Genomic DNA, 19,933 nt, shown 5'->3' with positions numbered 1-19,933 from the left:
GTAGAGTTATGACTCACATAGAAATGATACGGGAGTAGAATGAAGATAAAGATGTGACTGTGGTTAATACTTCTGCACACTGAAAGACGTAGCGTATCTGCGAAAACGCAGCTCAAGCAAGCGCTCCCACGCCATCTCCAGTACTGTTACAGGCCTGTCGTATTCTCTCACACCTACGGACAGGTACTAACATTCTCAAACGCGCTCCGCAAAGTTTCTGAAATGTTATTTAGCAAACAATTTCTACAGCTTTGCCATTTTTCCGTAGAGACTACAGAAGGGTAGTAACTTCGTTTTCGACTAAACGCTGCTGTCACTAATTCGAAATGCAAATGTGAAACAATTTTTGCTGGATTTTCTGAGTCAAGTACAGACCACACTAGTAAGTCAGATAACTGAAGTTCTTAAAGCTATGTACACTGAGAGCCAAAGAAACTGATATACCTGCTTAGTATCGTATAGGGCACCCGCGAGCAGAAGTGCCACAACACGACGTGGCATGGACTCGACTATGTCTGAAGTACTGCTGGAGGGAACTGACACCATGAATCCTGCAGGGCTGTCCATAAATACGTAAGAGTGCGAAGGGGGTGGAGATCTCTTCTGAACATCACGTTGCAAGGCATCCTGGATATGCTCAATAATGTTCACGTCTGGGGAGTTTGGTGGCCAGTGGAAGTGTCTAAACTCAGAAGAGTGTTCCTGGAGCCACTCTGTAGCAATTGTGGGCGTCCTGGATGTCGCATTGTCCTGCTGGAATTGCCCAAGTCCGTCGGAATGCACAGTGGACATGAATGGATGCAGGTGATCAGACAGGATGCTTCCGTACGTGTTACCTGGCAGAGTCGTATGTAAAAGTATCAGGGATCCCACATCACTCAAACCTCACACGCCCCACACCACTACATAGCATCCACCAGCTCGAACAGCCATAGATTTATGAGTTTGTCTCCATACCCGGCCGGCCGGAGTGGCCGTGCGGTTCTAGGCGCTACAGTCTGGAACCGAGCGACCGCTACGGTCGCAGGTTCGAATCCTGCCTCCGGCATGGATGTGTGTGATGTCCTTAGGTTAGTTAGGTTTAATGAGTTCTAAGTTCTAGGCGACTGATGACCTCAGAAGTTAAGTCGCATAGTGCTCAGAGCCATTTGAACCATTTCTCCATACCCGTACACGTCCATCTGCTCGATACAATTTGAAACGAGACTTGTCCGACCAGGCAACATGTTTCCAGTCATCAACAGTCCAATGTCAATGTTAAAAAATTTGTGTCGTGCAGTCATCAACGGTACACGAGTGGGCCTTCGGCTCCGAAAGCCCATGTCGATGATGTTTCGTTGAATGGTTCACACGCTGACACTTTCTAATAGCCCAGCATTGAAATCTGAAACAGTTTGCAGAAGGGTTGCAATTCTTTTGCGTTTAACAATTCTCTTCAGTTGTCGTTGGTCCCATTCTTGCAGGATCTTTCTTCGGCCGCGGCGATGCCGGAGATTTGATGTTTTACCGGATTCCTGATTTTTCACGTTACACTCCTGAAATGGTCGTACGGGAAAATCCCCCACTTCATCACTACCTCGGGTCCCATTGCTCGTGCGTCGACTATAACACCACGTTCAAACTCACTTAAATCTTGACAACTGCGCCAGACGCTTGTTGTCTTATATAGGCGTTGCCGACTGCAGCGCAGTATTCTGCCTGTTTACATATCTCTGTATCTGAATACGCATGCTCGTACCAGTTCCTTTGTCGCTCCAGTGTATAAACTCATGTTTTCCTTTGCATCTCTTTAAATATGGCGACAAGAAAGCATATTAGATGCATGAGCAGCTGAATTAGGAATAACTGCTGCGCTGGAGAGAGCGCTTGTTTGAGCCAGTGGTCTAGTTTGCCGTGTCACGCTACCAGGTTGCCACTGGGCGTTGTACAGGACTTCAGGATAACAGGTCGAGATCAGTATAGGCAAGCAGCATTATATAAGCGCATATGAACGTTGTTATTTCGCTGTCGCCCGACGCATGAGAGACTTGATTTCTGGAATCGCGGAGGCACTGAGTTTTTCGCATGACATCGTGTCAAGGATATCAACTGCCTGGGGCAATAACGTCTTGATCACAGGGGTCGACGTCGGGAGAAAGAGTATATACAACGATCACAGTGCTGCAAACCACTCACCCATTCAGTGCTGAAACGTGTGCACCATACCACATACTAGCTACGTGGTACATGTGCACCATTGCTGACCGCACACCACACGACACAGTGTGAATCACTTTCTCAGAGAAACCGCCATTCGTGTCTCGAAGCACGGAAGGAGGTCGCCTGGACTGAAAATTCGTGGTTCACGCTGGCATACGTATGGCTGGGTACGCGTGTGTCTAAAACCACAAGATGCGGCGCATCTCACTTTCCAGTATGTGGTGGATATCTGCATGGGATGACACTGGGCCTGTGGCACGTCTCCCATCGTCTCTAACCGCGAACGATACAGGAAGCTGCTGTCCGATCATGTACGTTCGTTTGATTAGACTACAGCAACCTGCAGACAGAAGTATGTTACAATGGTCTGAGGAACATTCCACTGACATGCGGGCGCTTGTGTGGTTCCCCGTGTCACCTGACTAATACTTCTGTGCATAACCGGGACATTATAGAGCGCGTTGTGCGCGCCTTGGTCTTAGTTTCAATCTTACTGCAAAGGTTGTGCACGCTTGTTAAGTGATCCTGAAGCAATACGGCTCCGAAACGCTTCTGGTTTCTCGAGGAGTCGACGCGATGCGTTCCCGCCTCCAGGGCGATTGAGGGTGCTACTTTACCGGTTAGGTTGCCCTAGTTCATTGCAACTCAGTTACTCACCATCGCGTACTTATCACTGAATACAAACACTGGCGGTAACTTCCTTTTACACGGAAAAACGGCAGATTATAGCTTAACGCCCCGCCGACTACGAGGCTACTGGAGTTGGAGCACAAGCTCTGATTGGACAATGGTAGAGAAGGAAATCGGCCGTGCACTTTTCAAAGGGACCAACCCGGAATTCACCTTAATTGATTTAGGCAAACCACGGAAAGCCTAAATTTGGATGACGTGAAGCACCGCTCTTCCCGAATGCAAATTCAGTACCTTTACCTCTCTTTGCCTTGCCATAAGGTCCTCTTTCTCAACATTACAAAACGCTTGCAGTGTCTTATCACTGTTGGTCTACGCTTACTCTAGTTAATGTCCCATTAGAATTTGGACGAAAATGCATCTTATCGTATTAATTAAGTTCAAAGTTCCGCTATTGCAAAATGCAGTGCAAACTGTTAACGATCATCATTATATAAGGCGTGACAATAAACGATTTCCCCGTCGCTCACGACAGTTGGATAAAAACCACATTTCCCCCGTCATCTACGTTTCTGCAGATGCTAACGGTTAGTTGTATGTTATAACGGGGAGATTTTAGACTCGTTTTCCCATGTCACTGCGGAAAACAAGTATGCGTGTTTTTAACGATTTACACAAAATGAGAAGCACTGATGAAAATTTTTATTAGTCACGTAACAATTTTCCAGTGCACGATACCACAGAGTTGCCTCCAGTGAAATGCGTTTCAGAAACGGAATCTCGCATATACGTAATCGCGTAAAACTCGGAAATCGGCACAAATTGGATAGCTACCACTATCTGCGTGACGCGCTCTGGCCGGGAAGCTCAAGTTAATTAGCGCCGGATACTATGTCAATGGGCGCAGACGATTCTATCTTCTTCTTGAAATAAAACGAGAACATTAACAACCTCCTCCTCCTCCTCTTTACAACGGCGAACTTCCGGCACCACCGGAAGTACATTGACCCAGCGCCCGTTCTGCTAAGCTGCGCACAGCTAATAAAGTTAGTTCACATGCTGCGAGCTAGCCAATAGTTGCGCCGTAAAGTCATTTTTGAGGGAATCGACTGATGAGGGGACGAAAAACTTCTTGCTAAATTATGACAAGGTTAGCTGTACAAATTTCCGTGTCTCCGTGATTTGTCGTTAATGTGAAACTCATGAAACATGCGAACACCTTAAATCGTAGCTACAGTTCTTCCTTCTTTCTTTACAATATGCCACAGGAAGTGATGTCATTAGTCGTTATCTGCTGGAGCAACAGTTCAGATGAACGGCTCGGCCGTGTTTATGAAAAACACGCATCAAACATTTTGCAAGGACTAAGAAAGACGACAGCTTTATTTCTTGTCGACGCCGATGTTATTAGAGACGAAGCACTAGCTCAGTTGTATAAGGATGCTGCGACGTGTTTTAAAGCAGCAACTTTATTCTTTTTTTCCCGTGAGCGATTTTTGGAAGACACGGGATATTTAAATCAGGATTGCCGGTTGGATATTCAGATCCTACACTCCCCAAACAAATTCAATGTGATGGTAAACGATCCGAGAACTGTTCTTGGGAACGAATGTCCTGTATTCTAATACCCACCACTCCAGGACCCGTTCGTGTTGGCGTGCTGCCAGGTGCGTGCTGCACTTGTGAAAGTTCTCGGTTCTCAGGTGTGTGTTGACTCATCCTGCCTCCTTCTACTAAGAGAATTTGGTCAACGTTTTTCACTTGCTACACAAAATATAACGTTGCATAGAAAAATAATTATTTTAAAATGAAAAGAAAGATACTACTCTGGTTTTTGTTCGTAAAAAAATACATTGGATCAGGGACACTTTATTGCTGAACACAATCCCATAGAATTTCGCTACGAAGTGTTCCATTAATTTAAAAAATAATAATTTCAAAAATCACTAGAGGATAACATAGTCGGAAACAAGTTCTGAAGAAACTACTGAAGTTATTTTTCAAGGAAATCCTAGAGTTAAGTTCTCAAACCTTCTTTACCCTGTGTTCCAAAAGGTGAAATCACAGGGCTTTTTCAAAACAGACGTGAATGAAAACGTAAATTCGAAAATGGATGTGAAATAAAATATAATAACACATGATGCTTCGCAAGAAAATAGACTTGGGATAGGGTGTGTCGTTGGCAAGTCCCCGGGGCGGTTAGTGTGGGTGGTGATAAGTCCGTAGGGGGGGGGGGGGGGGGAGAGTGTAACGGGGCCGCGTTGCAAGAGGAGGGGAATAGTCGCTAACGTACAACTGTTCAACCATTTCTAATTGAAAAAAAAAAATAAAAAAATGCAGAATTAGCACTGAGGGAACGGATGTGCCACGTAAAGCTCCATTGTCTGTGAAACTGTGACAATATTGTTTCTGTTTCGCAACAAACGATTTGTGTAGGAGCGCCATTTGACGGCGCGTGTGCACAAGTTTTAAGCAACCACTAAGAGCTAAACTACAAAACTTTTAATTCTTAAACAGACAAGGACTGAAGATTAAAATGATTGTCGTTAAATCCCACTATTAACGTTCTGCACGTGTTTTGTGTCTGATGGTGTGACCCATTTTTAATGTTTACTGTTTTGAAAGAAACGTTATTAGCCTATAGGTAAATTCTATGTCGAAATGTTGAAGTACTCTCTTCTTCCAGTGTAGCAGAAATATTTTCACAGCGTTTCCGAAATTCCCAACGAATAGCTCGAGTTTTTGGACTTCTTTCAAAATCAAGCAATTTTTTACTTACCGCACATTTTCCAAAACTACTTTCCCACCTTCTCAACCAACATCCAATCAGCAAAAAGATTGGATGGTTGAGGCTTCAAGTTCAACATGGAAGAGAGCTGTCGATAATATTACAAGAGGCATTCTCACCACATTTTGGAACTCTTGCAGAAGACAAGTGTAGCCCAGCGAAGATCTTAAATGAGCACAATCAACTGACCTGGCACTGGAACCAGTTGTTACCATGTTCATACAGCAAGCACTTTCTTTTGTCCCTGTCACAACTGTTTAGGGTGGAATGAAAACAAATTACAGATCATGTGTTTCCAACAGCATGAAACCCATACAATCTGTACCCTCATCCAAAGCCAAGTCATGATGCAGACTTTTGTGACACATTCTGGAGTGACCCAACTGACAGAGAGCCCCTGCCATCAATGACCCTTCTCCACAACCCAGCATCACTATCTCCAGCCACAAGTCGACTACATGACACTGAGGAGTTGCTCATTCCTTTGGAGATACCTTTATAACTGCTTCGCTATCTCCTTGCTGACCCCAGAATACACCAGGGTGCTACAACTCTTATGCGTGGTTAAATTAAGGACAAATCTTGTATCTTTACTGGATGAAAGGCTAAACCTGCAACTTACAGGTGGTTCAGTACCACCAATCTACCATATCCTTACCTGCATTTCCATTGGCATATAGCATTGGCCCATTATGAGGCCTGTACTTGAAACTGAATACTGACCAACCAACACACCAGTTCAGTTTACGAGGACTGTTAAGTGATTTGTATTTGTTGACCTCTAAAATTAAGCATTGGACTTTTTTATGAGTATGTTAGGATTGTTCCTTGGACTTTATCTTTCTATGCTTTAGTTGGAAGCTGGCTATTTGTGCAGTACTTTTGGCAGTTCAGCTAGATTGGAGAGTGACTACACTTACACAACTACATACATACTTCCAATATGATGCATGGCAGAGGGTACCTTGTACGTCTACTAGTAATTTGCTTCCCTATTCCACTCACAAAGGGAGCAAGGGAAAAACAACTGTCTATATGCCTCTGTATGACCCATAATTTCTATATCTTCATGGTCCTTATGCAAAATGTAGGTTGGCAACAGTAGAATAATTCTGTAGTCAGCTTCCAATCCTGGTTCTTTAAATTTTCTTAATAGTGTTCTGTAAAAAGAATGTTGTCTTTCCTCCACAAATTCCTATTTGGGTTCATGAAGCATCTCTGTAACACTCACATGATGGTCAAATCTACTGGTATCAAATCTAGAAACATGCTTCTGAATTGCTTTGTTGTCTATTACTTCCAGCGGTTACCTAATGTATGCATCTACTGCTGCACTTTTGAGGTGCTTGTATTTTGTAATCAACAAGGGAGTGCTGCATGTGATACCACAAACTTGCTTGATGATGTTTCAGACATCCATACCCCTTTATCACAAAATTTCTTTCACAATTCTTTCTTGTGAGTACCCATAGTGTCCTGGAGGGAGATAAGAAATTTACTAGAATTGAAGAAACTTCATGTCTCAGCATCAATTGGGCATTCTCATAACTTTTGGCAATTGAAAAGTCATAGCACGTGTTTAAAATTAGCTGTCACAATAAGCAGTACATCAGTCCAAAGTCATTTCTCTAATTTAAATTTATAACTGAAAAGTCAACAGCCTTTTTCCCTTTTGGCTATCATAAATACATTTTAATACAGATGTACCCTATGACTACTGACATATTTAAATTAACATCTTGGCAGTGCTGGAGCTTTTAATCAGTAGTAGACTCTACCCACTGTGGGCTGTTTGGTTTGTAGAAATATGACCCACTTTCATCCCATATACAGCTACAGTAAAAATAGTCAATTCAAGTAGAGCCCTGCATCCCTGAGCTACCCTAATGATTCGCGCGAAACCAGCAAATAATTATTACAAAACTTCCCTGTTGATGCTTCTCTCCTTGACTTTACAAGAATACTTTCATCACCTGAAAATAGGTTCAGTTCTGCATCCTGTTTCATATAAAATAGTACAGCAAAAGAAGTAGAGGGTGAATAGCAGTAGTCATATAATTGAAATTTTTGGAATGAGCACTACAATTTCTCCCTTGTCTAGGCTTACCATACTTTTCTGGGTCCAACCCAGGACGTATTAATGACATCTTTTGTGTCCAATCCAAGACATACTTTTGAAATTACTTGAAAGTCTTAACATTTTATTGAAACATTAAACTTTATTTATTCAGTTGTATATTTCAATGAGCATGACTTTTTTCAGGAGTGATTTATGTACAATGTGGGCTGGATAACCAATTCCTAAAACAGGTCTATCTAAATTGCTTTGAAGTTTTCTGAACACATTTTCATTCCCCCGTCTTCACACTACCAAAATTACTGTAGCTTTACCAGCAATATAATAAACCAACTTTCCTTCATGTTTGTATGTTTTCAGATGCTGCAAGAGATAAGGAGTCAAAATTTGTGCAATTTCACATGACATTTCATCAAAATTTAAAAGTTTACCTTGTATTCCCTATTCCAGACTAAAATATTTTGCAATTGGAACAAGTTTTACTTCACTTCTGTTTGAGCTATTGATTCATCATTACCGTTACATAATTAATGTTTTCCAAAGAACACAATGCATTATCATATACAAATGGTGAAGTAACATTAACAATAATTACCTCAGCTTTTAGCTCTAGCAGATAAAAATTTTGGATCATTCAACTTTTTAACCAATTTAGATATGCAGTCTGTTATGTACAATATGACAATATAGAGTCTTTATTAGCACACTCCAGATCACAATTCCCATCTTTAGCTTTAAAAAAAATCTCTTATGTCTGGTGAACAAGTAACATTAATGGCATCCCTATGTTTTGTCTTTAGTATTGCTCTTTCTTTTATGTGTAACAGAAAATTCTCCAGTACATGCACTTAGTACAAAAAACATATTCATTATTACTGTCAATACACAATTTCAAAAATTTCTATTCCTGTTGCAGGTTAACATTAAACAAGCACTTTCTTTTGCCCATTGCTAAAGGATGAAACATAAAATGAATAGAGATGATAATGACTAAACATGTAGTGGAGTTACTGCACACATGACAACATTAACACATTGCTCCTGCTGTGCTGTCAAATGGCCAAACATAAATGAAAAAATATTTCAGAATTGGTAGCTATGCCTCCCCATTGATATCAGTGCTTGCTCCAAGATTGTCTGATGGAGGCTTGGCCATATGCGAATGTTTAAAAATGCAATGTCGAACACATAGGTCTAAAAAATTACTCTTCACAAGTCTCAAATTTTGGACAGCACTTAAAACCAGGGCTGTCCAGGCTAATCCTGATGATATGGTAAGCCTACCCCTGGCATCCCTCAATGGATTACTCGAAGAACATTCTATAACTGCTTGAATTGTGTTAGTTGCACTGAATAAGGTTTACAATGCAATACAATTTTCATATAAATAAAATTTCTGTCATCAATTGTTATACCTGACAGGATAAAATAACTTCTATAAATTGTAAAATATTACAACTGGTAGTATTTCATAATTTTAAAAATTTTATTATGTACTCAGTAAATGTATAGCTAGTAGTCTTAGTAGAGTTTGAGACCTGATATGCATATTCCCAGATTTTTTAATAACCTTCCACAATATTTTATGACACTATTTATAATACGAAAGTACTCTGTAATTACAAGGTCTTCCCTTCTATACTTGAAAACACTGTGATAATTTTATTGATCTAATCTTTTTATTGATACAATCTTCTTCTTCTTTATTTTTGAAGAGTTTCTAGTATTTCATTTAATTTTGTTGTTGTTAGGAAAACAGTTTTCAAGAATGGAAACAAACTAACTAAGAAATACAGGGTTATTGCAAATGATTGAAGCGATTTCACAGCTCTACAATAACTTTATTGTTTGAGATATTTTCACAATGCTTTGCACACACATACAAAAACTCAAAAAGTTTTTTTAGGCATTCACAAATGTTCGATATGTGCCCCTTTAGTGATTCGGCAGACATCAAGCCGATAATCAAGTTCCTCCCACACTCAGCGCAGCATGTCCCCATCAACGAGTTCGAAAGCATCGTTGATGCGAGCTCGCAGTTCTGGCACGTTTCTTGGTACAGGAGGTTTAAACACTGAATCTTTCACATAACCCCACAGAAAGAAATTGCATGGGGTTAAGTCGGGAGAGCGTGGAGGCCATGACATAAATTGCTGATCATTATCTCCATCACGACCGATCCATCGGTTTTCCAATCTCCTGTTTAAGAAATGCCGAACATCATGATGGAAGTGCGGTGGAGCACCATCCTGTTAAAAGATGAAGTCGGCGCTGTCAGTCTCCAGTTGTTGCATGAGCCAATTTTCCAGCATGTCCAGATACACGTGTCGTGTAACGTTTTTTTCGCAGAAGAAAAAGGGGCCGTAAACTTTAAACTGTGAGATTGCACAAAACACGTTAACTTTTGGTGAATTGCGAATTTGCTGCACGAATGCATGAGGATTCTCTACCGCCCAGATTCGCACATTGTGTCTGTTCACTTCACCATTAAGAAAAAAATGTTGCTTCATCACTGAAAACAAGTTTCACACTGAACACATCCTCTTCCATGAGCAGTTGCAACCGCGCCGAAAATTCAAAGCGTTTGACTTTGTCATCGGGTGTCAGGGCTTGTAGCAATTGTAAACGGTAAGGCTTCTGCTTTAGCCTTTTCCGTAAGATTTTCCAAACCGTCGGCTGTGGTACGTTTAGGTCACTGCTTGCTTTATTCATCGACTTCCGCGGGCTACGCGTGAAACTTGCCCGCACGCGTGCAACCGTTTCTTCGCTCACTGCAAGCCGACCCGTTGATTTCCCCTTACAGAGGCATCCAGAAGCTTTAAACTGCGCATACCATCGCCGAATGGAGTTAGCAGTTGGTGGATCTTTGTTGAACTTCGTCCTGAAGTGTCGTTGCACTGTTATGACTGACTGATGTGAGTGCATTTCAAGCACGACATACGCTTTCTCGGCTCCTGTCGCCATTTTGTCTCACTGCGCTCTCGAGCGCTCTGGCGGCAGAGACCTGAAGTGCGGCTTCAGCTGAACAAAACTTTATGAGTTTTTCTACATATCTGTAGTGTGTCGTGACCATATGTCAATGATTGGAGCTACAGTGAATTTATGAAATCACTTCAATCACTTGTAATAGCCCTGTATTTTTAGTTTAGAGCTGGTACTGGGCTCATGGCAAACTTAATTTGAGTCAACATGTTTTTAAGCTTACACTAAAGTCTTTGATTTATTTTGTCATTAAACAGCCTCTCTATGTAGAACTGTATACGTAACCAATTTATCCAATATGTGTAACTACTTGTCACAATCTGACAGTCCATTTACCACAGCAATGGTATGTGTCTATTTAACTTTTGCTTGTTGTAAGAATGCATCATCTATTAGGGCACTACACATCTCTTATGATGACAAAATCCCTTCTGAATAGCACAGATGACATACTACCTCAGCATGAAACAATTTCTATGTATGTCCATATAACAGCTATGATTAAATAGTATGGCAGGTGGCTAGTAGTCTCAGTCATAACTGCCCTGAGATTATTTACAGCAGTCAGCCTAGACAGATAAGGCATATTGGACGAGACACCAATGTCGGAACTTGTGCATGAAGTTAGCAGGATCTGAAATCCTTCCTGTGTTAACAATATATGTAATGCTAGGAGCAGCCCAAACAAACAATGCAGTTTGCATGCACTGTTCACTTTCCTTTATTTACATGCACATGTGCAGACCATCTTTTATTAAACACTAACTAAATGATTTTGCTAACAGTTTATAGAAAGAACACAAGTTCTGGTGTAGAGTGGGTAACACTGTCAAGAAGGGTGATTAATAAATTGTACAGAAGCACTATACAAACAGAGCAAGGAACGGCTAACAGTTCTTGCTCTAGTTACATATTAAATTATACACCTGTGGTGGTGATAAGGTATGCTGCTAAATCTGGAACAACCAGACCTAGTACACTCTGAAAGAAAATGAAATTAACGTGAAGTAGTTTTTTAAATTTTATTTAAGCTTCTGCACATTTATGTACACCCACTATACCAAGGTTGTTAATGTGATTAGTCGGCAAAATATAAGTGAGTAGATAGTGCTGAGATTTTTGAATCAACAGAATGTTACAGTGAACTTCAACATTCTGTAAGCAAATAACTCCCAGAATTTCCAACAAATTACAAATCTTAAATGATATTTGCAGGGGGCCAGAATCGAACTGGTGACCTGTACTTCACAAGCCAACAACTATAACCATTACACCGTGGTGGTGGTGTACCACACACGGTATTCCTCCCCAACCTTGGAAAACAGCAACCTGCTGTTTCAGAGTTGACTGCAGCTACGTGGGTCTAGTCCTTCATATGACATTGATGATGGATCCTTGGTTTTGGCCATGTTGATATGTCTGCACAATCCTTTTGACATTTAAATGGAGTTACTTAGAGTGGGGGGGGGGGGGGATGGAGATTGTGCCTTAATGTCCCATCAACAATGAAGCGATTAGAGACGATACTTACACTGAGGCATGACGATCATCATACACAGCTTCACGTTCCTTGCATTGGAAACCCCTATTGAAGATCTGCACCTCAGGACTATGACAAAACTTCATGCGAAGGAAATGGATAATGTCTTGACTCTTTTGTCTCCTCAATGTAGGATGATCATCTTTGACTTCATAGGCAACACAGGATTCAGTGCCAGCAACAGTGGCACTAATTATATTTCTGATACACCAACGCTGTGCATTTCTGGTACACCAACCACATTAGGTCACCTGAGTTGCAGCTCAAAAGCCAGTATCTATCATTATAACAGTCATGGTCCTTATCCTAGATGTGAGATGTCCATAACCACATCAGCTATATTATTTCTTCAGTTCTGGTGATTAGCTATTTGCCATAAACATCCTGACCATCATCAAGTTAAAATGAACATGAAGTGCCCATTATTGTTTCAACCTCTTGACCACAAATCAGGAAAAATGGTGTGAGACATGTAAACTATTGCTTTGCTGTGTTGTATGCAACTGTCATGATAGGCAGTATTGCATATAGCCCTCTGTTCAACACCAATGTAAATTGAGAATATATGTGCCAAAGCCTTATTAAAGCATTCTAAGGGGCCACTAGACTCCAGATGATAGGCATTTGTTGTACTGTGGACAACACCATTACACGCTTCTATATTATGTTTTCAACAAGAAACCTAGGGACTTCCAAAGCTTCAGGAGTCACCATGTGACAAACAGCATACTGATGTCAAAACAGGGAACAACTGACATTCTGACTGATTGCAACACCATATTTTCAACCAATGGCAGAAACTACTTTTTTCCAGCATACTCAATGAGCACTGTGAATAATGAACGTATCTACGACGTTTCAGCATCCTGTAATGTATACAGCCCACACTGCAGCACTCAGAACACTGTCAGCTTAATTATAATTCCAAGTATTTTAACTACTTCATGACTATATATTTACGAATGGTTTATATGCAACCAAACAAATCTTTTGTAAACACAACTTTTAGGCTTTTCACTCACAAATTAAACATCTACAACCAAGCTCCACACATTATATTATGATGAAAATCTATGACAAAGGCAGCACGGAAATTACAATATGGCAAGAGAACCACAAAGTGGTGACAGCATTGAATTCAGAGAATAATGGCGAAAACTTCTGCTTGAGGATTAATTCAGGTATAGAAGGTTATTCGCAATTACTTTCTCACTTTTAAATCAATTATTTTACTTTGCACAAAAATGAGACAGTAAAACTGAATCTGACACTTGTTCTCTGCTATAGATAGCTCTTTTGACAGTGAGTTTCAAACTCTTTCATGTGGTGCAAATTATAAAATTGTATTTAGGGTATATTCTATCATAAAACTCAAACATAAGTTCAGTTATTTAATTCACACAAATGGGAAGAAACAATATTACAATGGTTGTTCTGACTGAAGTGTTGTAACAGAATGACAACACTGATAAATAAGTTTCAAATTATGCAACAGTTTCATAAATCATTATGGTTTACATCTTTCCAGTAGTTTTTGTTCTGTCAACTCCAGCTTTATTGTACACCCAAGATGACTTTTTGTTATGATCCTGAAAAACCAAAACAGTATAATTACATGACTAATTCAAAGAATGTGTGTATGGAACCATAGATCAGATGTAATTGTTATCTTGCATGCAGATAATGTAATGCCACAATGAATACTGGTAATACTGTTTTAACGATTAGACTGGTCTCATTCCAAGTTAAACTTCATTTCATTAATTTTCTTTTATGTCTGCCTCTTAATGAATTAGAGAGTCATGCTGAACATAGCATTTAATATTGTCAGAAGTAAATGTACCTTAATTATTACGCCGGCACTGCGAAGATCATCCCTGAAGTTGTCACATGCTTTCAACAAGGCCTCGGAATTTGCTTTTGATTTTTCAGCATGATTCTGAAAATAATCACAGAATATAATGCTATGTGGAGGTAATGAATAACAGGAAAATCAGACAGTAAATGTATTACATTTGCATAGCAGGTACTGAGATTCATGTTCATATTCATATTCATACAACGCTCTAGACACAGAATGTGATGTCGATTTCAAAGAAAAAAAACTGGATCAGCAACCATCGCCCAATCACGTGAACTGTCACCACCTCTTCTGCTAGACATTAAAATTACATGTTTCTCAGTACTATTTTATATACATCACTAACCAATTCTTCACTAATGTTCTTTGATCTTAGTATATGGCCTATGGAGTGTCACAGGCTAGCATGGCATAGCAACTATTTATCATTATTATGTCTTAACCCTAGATTGGGGTGCATAATATAGGATGGAAAGAGATATGTCTATAATCAGAAGTTACTTGTTTATCTTCACTTCTGTAAATGGATGTTTCTACCACCTACTGCAGTCTTATGCGAATGAGACCTTGACTCATCAACTAGTTACGAAGGTAACTCAATGGGGCACTACCAAGTCAACACAACACTATAGACGAGATAAGGAATTATTTGTTGGTGTGTGACATACCCACTTTCAAAAGTTTGATAGCAGCACAGACAAGCTTGTCTGTATTAACGATATTAATTCCTAGCCACCAGACCACTCTTTTCTTATGATAAATGTGGCACACAACTCTGATTGTAAGATGTTCAGCAAATATGAGATCTCTTTCTTAAAAGTCCAGTTTCAAATTTCTTTCCCTGGAATATGTGTAGAGAACCTGCAACATGTTAGCATATAGACAAATTATTAACAATTCTATGTAGTGCAAAACTCTTAATTACCTCGATATCTTTATCCTTCAGTGACGATATAGACAATTCTCTGACAGTGTTCCTGAATGTCAATGCACTATCGATAACCAGCCCAACATTGGCTGTGACTGTTGTTTCACTATGTTTCTGTAAGAATAAATCAATTAAAGCAATACAGAAGTATTTATAGAGGTATATTATGTACTATGAAGAAAACTTATTACATCATATCTCAGTATATTTTATTATATGCTCTGTATGTATAAACAGGACATAATTCATTTGACAAATAATGCAGCATGCCACAAATAACACACAAATCAACACATTGAAATTCTTCTAATTTGATTCATATTCCAGAAGAACAACTGGAAAACAAATGCATGCAGAGCTACATCTACTGATCAACTGACTCAATCAAATGACCCAAAGTTCAAGAGAAAAAAAGCCTTGACATGAGACTAGGGAAAGGTACGTAAGGTAAGGGTACAGGGATGGGGGTTTAACTAAGAAAACAGAGAGCTATGAATCAGTGAGGGCATTGTGAAATAAATGACAAGATAAGCAAAGATACTACAAATGGTGCTGTGGCTATTAGATAATGGTAAGAAAAGGGCAAGGAGCAGACATTAATAACAAAAAATGCACTGTTTTGAAATAAAAGGAAATGAGAAACAAATGGTGATTATTAACAGAGAGGAAGAAGAGGTGGCCAACATGAGAAGATGGAAAAAAAAGTGAGGAAGAGAGAGAGGACAGGAAAGGGGTAAATAAATGAAGAGAGAAGAGAGGAGACAAGGTGAGATATTGAGGAGAAGTTGAGGGTAGAGGAAGATGATAGAAAGAGAGGGAGTGGATGAAGAGACTGAGGAGGAGGAAGAGAGAGAGTCTAGGGACAAGGTATACAAGGGGGAAGAGGGAGAGAAGGGGGAAATGGATAGAGAGAGGAAGAGGGAGAGGAGGAGGAACTGGACAGTGGAGGAAGATGGAGAGATGGGGGGAGATGGACTGAAGGGGGAATGGAGAGAGAAGTGGAGGAGGGGAGAGGAAGAAAGAAAAAGAGGGGGGGGGAGAATATGAGGGGGGGGGAATAAGAGAGGGGGGGGAGAATAATAGAGGGGGGAGAATTAGAGGGGGGAGAATAAGAGGGGGGGAGAATAAGATGGGGGGAGAATAAGAGGGGGGAAAGGAGGATACATGGGAGACAGGGAGTGAGGGAGCATAGAAGGGATAGCAAGGGAGAGGGGGTTGAGAGAAGGTGGGGGGGATTAGGAGACTGGGTGGTAAGGAGACAGGAGGTAAGGTAAGGGGGAGGTATGGAGTGGGGACAATATGGAGAGGAACATGGTCAGGAGAGAGGAGGAACAAAAGTAGTGGAAGAAGGAGGGGTGAATGGGTACAGAAGTAAAGGGGGAAAGAAGGAGGGTATTCATCAGTACTGCTGGAGAAGGAGGTGAAGGCACATAAAATGTGTTCCGAGTCTATTTTTTTTTAAGTAATCAAATGCTCACACACTTTAACATTATAGAATGAGGCGACGCTTTCCATGATCTCAACATTGCATAATGACACTTCCTGATAAATTAAAACCAATTATTATATCACGAAGTGAATCTGCATCTTTTTACAGTTTTGAGCAACATTCTAGCAACAGAACCATCTGTGCTGTGCATGCTTCACAGCCAATTCAAAGCTTCTATTATACTTCAGTCTGGAACAGTAAGTTTCTTTCACTTTCTCTCTGTAAGACACAGTACAGTGCTGTGCAAACTAGTTGATGAAGCTGGCATATAAACTGAGAAAGCAGGTATAACATATTGTCACTTTTCCCCTTCCGCAGCCTCAATTATGGGAATGAACTCAATGATTTAAATTCATGTACATACAGTCTTGGCCATGAGTCCTATGTTCTTGTCATTTTGGGACCTCAGCCATGCTACGCATTAGATGAATCCAGAAACACTTCTCATCAAACAAACACTCATGAAAAAGATTTCTTATCATGTGACAATGTCATGGTGTGGGATGGTTTATATTTAACTGGCTGTATAGACTTGGATGTCTCTCCATTTCACTTGGAACTGTAACTACACAAGTCTATGATGATGACATCCTTTATGCGTAAGTATGTAAATATGTTGAGGCAATGGGTAATAATTAATCTTACCAGATGTCAATGCTTAACCATACACAGTTTGTCTTGTAGAAGAATATACTTAAGAACAAACAATTTAGCACAAATGTCCATTGCTATTCACTATCACCACCCCGACACCTACCAAACAGAGCAGCTTTGCAAGAACAATGGTGAACACCATTATTCTTGCAAGGTTGCTCTCTTTGGTAAATACTGGGGTGATGATACTAGAACTCATAGATAAAATTGTCAAAGGCAACACAAATCACAATATGATCTATACTGCTGCTCTAGGTAGTCTCATCATGTACTGACATCATTTGTGTCATACATAACTTAATCCAGTTTGCACTTTTCAACAGATTCTAAAGGTTTATGAGAAATCCATTGCAGAACTTGGACAAAACGTAATTTGTACATGATGAGAAATCACTACTTGCCAACTGGAGGAGGCAGTGAACACTGGACAGGTACGTATAAAAGATGGAAAATTGTTTAATTGTTTAGCGATCAGAAAAAATACATTCCTCACCCCCCCCCCCCCCCCCCCACCCACACACACACACGAGAGAGAGAGAGAGAGAGAGAGAGAGAGAGAGAGAGAGAACTGGTATGTCCTCAGAGACATATTACAAACATTTCTAAGTTTGAATGTATGGTTTTGACAAAGTATTATGTTTTCATTTCTAAAAATACTGTAGAAGACAACAGCTAGTGTTTAACTTCTTTATATGACCATTAGGATTGGGCATGGGTGGAGAAAGAAACTTCTCATATTATTGTTTATAGAACAGTAGCATTATCCGAATCCAGCATCAGTAAATCATTTCACATTAGCATCACATGCTTGGTTAGTAGACACTTCCTTTAACACAATTGCTGTAACTCGAGGGCCAGTTCTGTATGACAATAAAATCAGTCTCCTGGTTATCTGATTTTGTCATTCGTGTGTTACTACAAACCTGGATTTGGCTGCTATTAGGTTAAAAACTACAATCATAACTATGGCAGCCCAACTTTCCAATGATGATCCTGCAATACTAATGACTTGGCAGTCCCTACAATCAGATTAGTCATTTTCAGTATAACAGCTCTGCTGTATTTTTACACTGTTTTTCTATGTGATTTTGTACTGCATATAAATAATACGTTACACATTTACAAAAGTGGCTGAGAGTTTTCAGAACGTACATCAGTGTACCATGGACCTAGTTAATCTAAATTATGTAGATCCTAAAAACCACTGGTATTAGCAGCTAGTTGTATTGCTACAATAACAAGAATAGCAGCAACTGAAAACATAAGCAAACCATCAGCAGCTGGCACAGGCACAGGCACAGCAACAAATGCAGGAATAGCAACTGCATCAAGGACATATGCAGTTCATGTTAGGAAAAAGTTCAGTGGTATCACACATTGTTCTGTGAATATTTCCTGTCTTTAATAATGTTTCAGAGGAATAGAAGGTCTTCTCCTGGTATGTCATGTTTCTTATGGAATTTTAAGGCACTGGCTGTCCCAATTCTTCAGATTCTAATGTATCTGTGGCTTTTTGACAGTGCATTTCACACATAAAATGCATATTGTGGCTAATCCATTATAATTTCTACTGACAGACATTATCAATGTAGATATATGAAGTATTGTTTCTTAAAATGAAAGTTATTAGCCACAAATGCCATTTTGTTTGTAATAATCCTCAATGTCAGATATTGTACTTAGATTCACTGGTCTGCAATGTTGCCATTCACTACACCCTTGAGAGATGTGAACAGCACGAATGAAACTTTTGGGTCCATACAACACAGACTCTGATAATAGTTCAGTCACATGAAACTTCTGTTGTTACAAAATAAAATATGCAGGAAACAATACAGAGTAAAGAGAGGAGTACAGTCCAACAACATTCAACTCACCCCCAACCACTGTGTCAATGTCAGCAAAAAATAGATGTAGTCCATGATATTGCAGCATGGCACAGCAACAAAGAATTATTAAATCACATTGATCTTCCTTAGCATTATTGTTATAACCTGGTTCTACATCTATATCCACATACATACTCTGCAAGTAATGATATGGTGCATGGCAGAGGATACCTTGTAACACCGCTAGGCATTCCCTTACATGTTCCACTCACAAACGGCATGAGGGAACAGATGCTTCACTCCATACCATCTGGTATATGTTAGTTGAAGAATAATATTACAATAGGAGTATTTTCTCATGTTTTATTTAGCACACTGCAAGCAGCTGGTTTATATTGTAAAGTATATAAAATGCCATTTTTTGCAGCCTAGTGTTCAATATTTAGGTTTTATCTAAAGCTATGACAGTATAATGTCTTAGTGTTCATGCTACATATCAATGACTTAGTGGGTAATATTAGATGCAATATCAGACTCTTTGCAGCTAACGTGGTTATGTATGATTTGCAGATGATGTGATCATGCATGAGGAGAGGCTATCTAATAAAATCTATAGCAAAATCCAGTCATCTCTTCACAAAAATTAGCTTGGGCAAAGATTGCTAATTGACTTTCAATGTATACCCTTTTGATTACACAGTTCAAAATGGTTCAAATAGCTCTGAGCACTATGGGACTTAACATCTGAAGTCATCAGTCCCCTAGAACATAGAACTACATAAACCTAACTAGCCTAAGGACATCACACACATCCATGCCCAGGGCAGGATTCGAACCTGCGACTGTAGCAGTCGTGCGGTTCTCGACTGAAGCGCCTAGAACCATTTGGCCACAACGGCCGGCGATTACACAGTTAATGAGTTACAACTGGAGTCAGTAATGTCCAACAAATAAGT

At 40.0% G+C, this 19,933-nt stretch overlaps 1 protein-coding gene across 2 annotated transcripts in view; it reads right to left on the bottom strand.

The window, feature by feature from the left end:
- Positions 1-13,594: 13,594 nt before the first annotated feature.
- The window catches only part of LOC124721651 (cysteine--tRNA ligase, mitochondrial), a 99,312-nt gene continuing 92,973 nt past the window's right edge, over positions 13,595-19,933 (bottom strand). For both annotated transcript variants that reach the window (XM_047246717.1, XM_047246718.1), the window contains 3 exons: positions 15,003-15,119; positions 14,060-14,155; positions 13,595-13,805 (listed from right to left, as the gene is read on the bottom strand). In XM_047246717.1, the coding sequence (XP_047102673.1) occupies positions 13,731-13,805; positions 14,060-14,155; positions 15,003-15,119 (288 nt within the window). In that variant the 3' untranslated portion in view covers positions 13,595-13,730. The remainder of the gene's footprint in view (positions 13,806-14,059; positions 14,156-15,002; positions 15,120-19,933) is intronic.

This window comes from Schistocerca piceifrons, chromosome X, assembly GCF_021461385.2.
Source record: "Schistocerca piceifrons isolate TAMUIC-IGC-003096 chromosome X, iqSchPice1.1, whole genome shotgun sequence".
In the NCBI taxonomy this organism is placed as follows: domain Eukaryota; kingdom Metazoa; phylum Arthropoda; class Insecta; order Orthoptera; family Acrididae; genus Schistocerca; species Schistocerca piceifrons.
The sequence above is the reverse complement of the archived record's forward strand: the minus strand, read 5'-3'. Positions and strand labels throughout refer to the sequence as shown.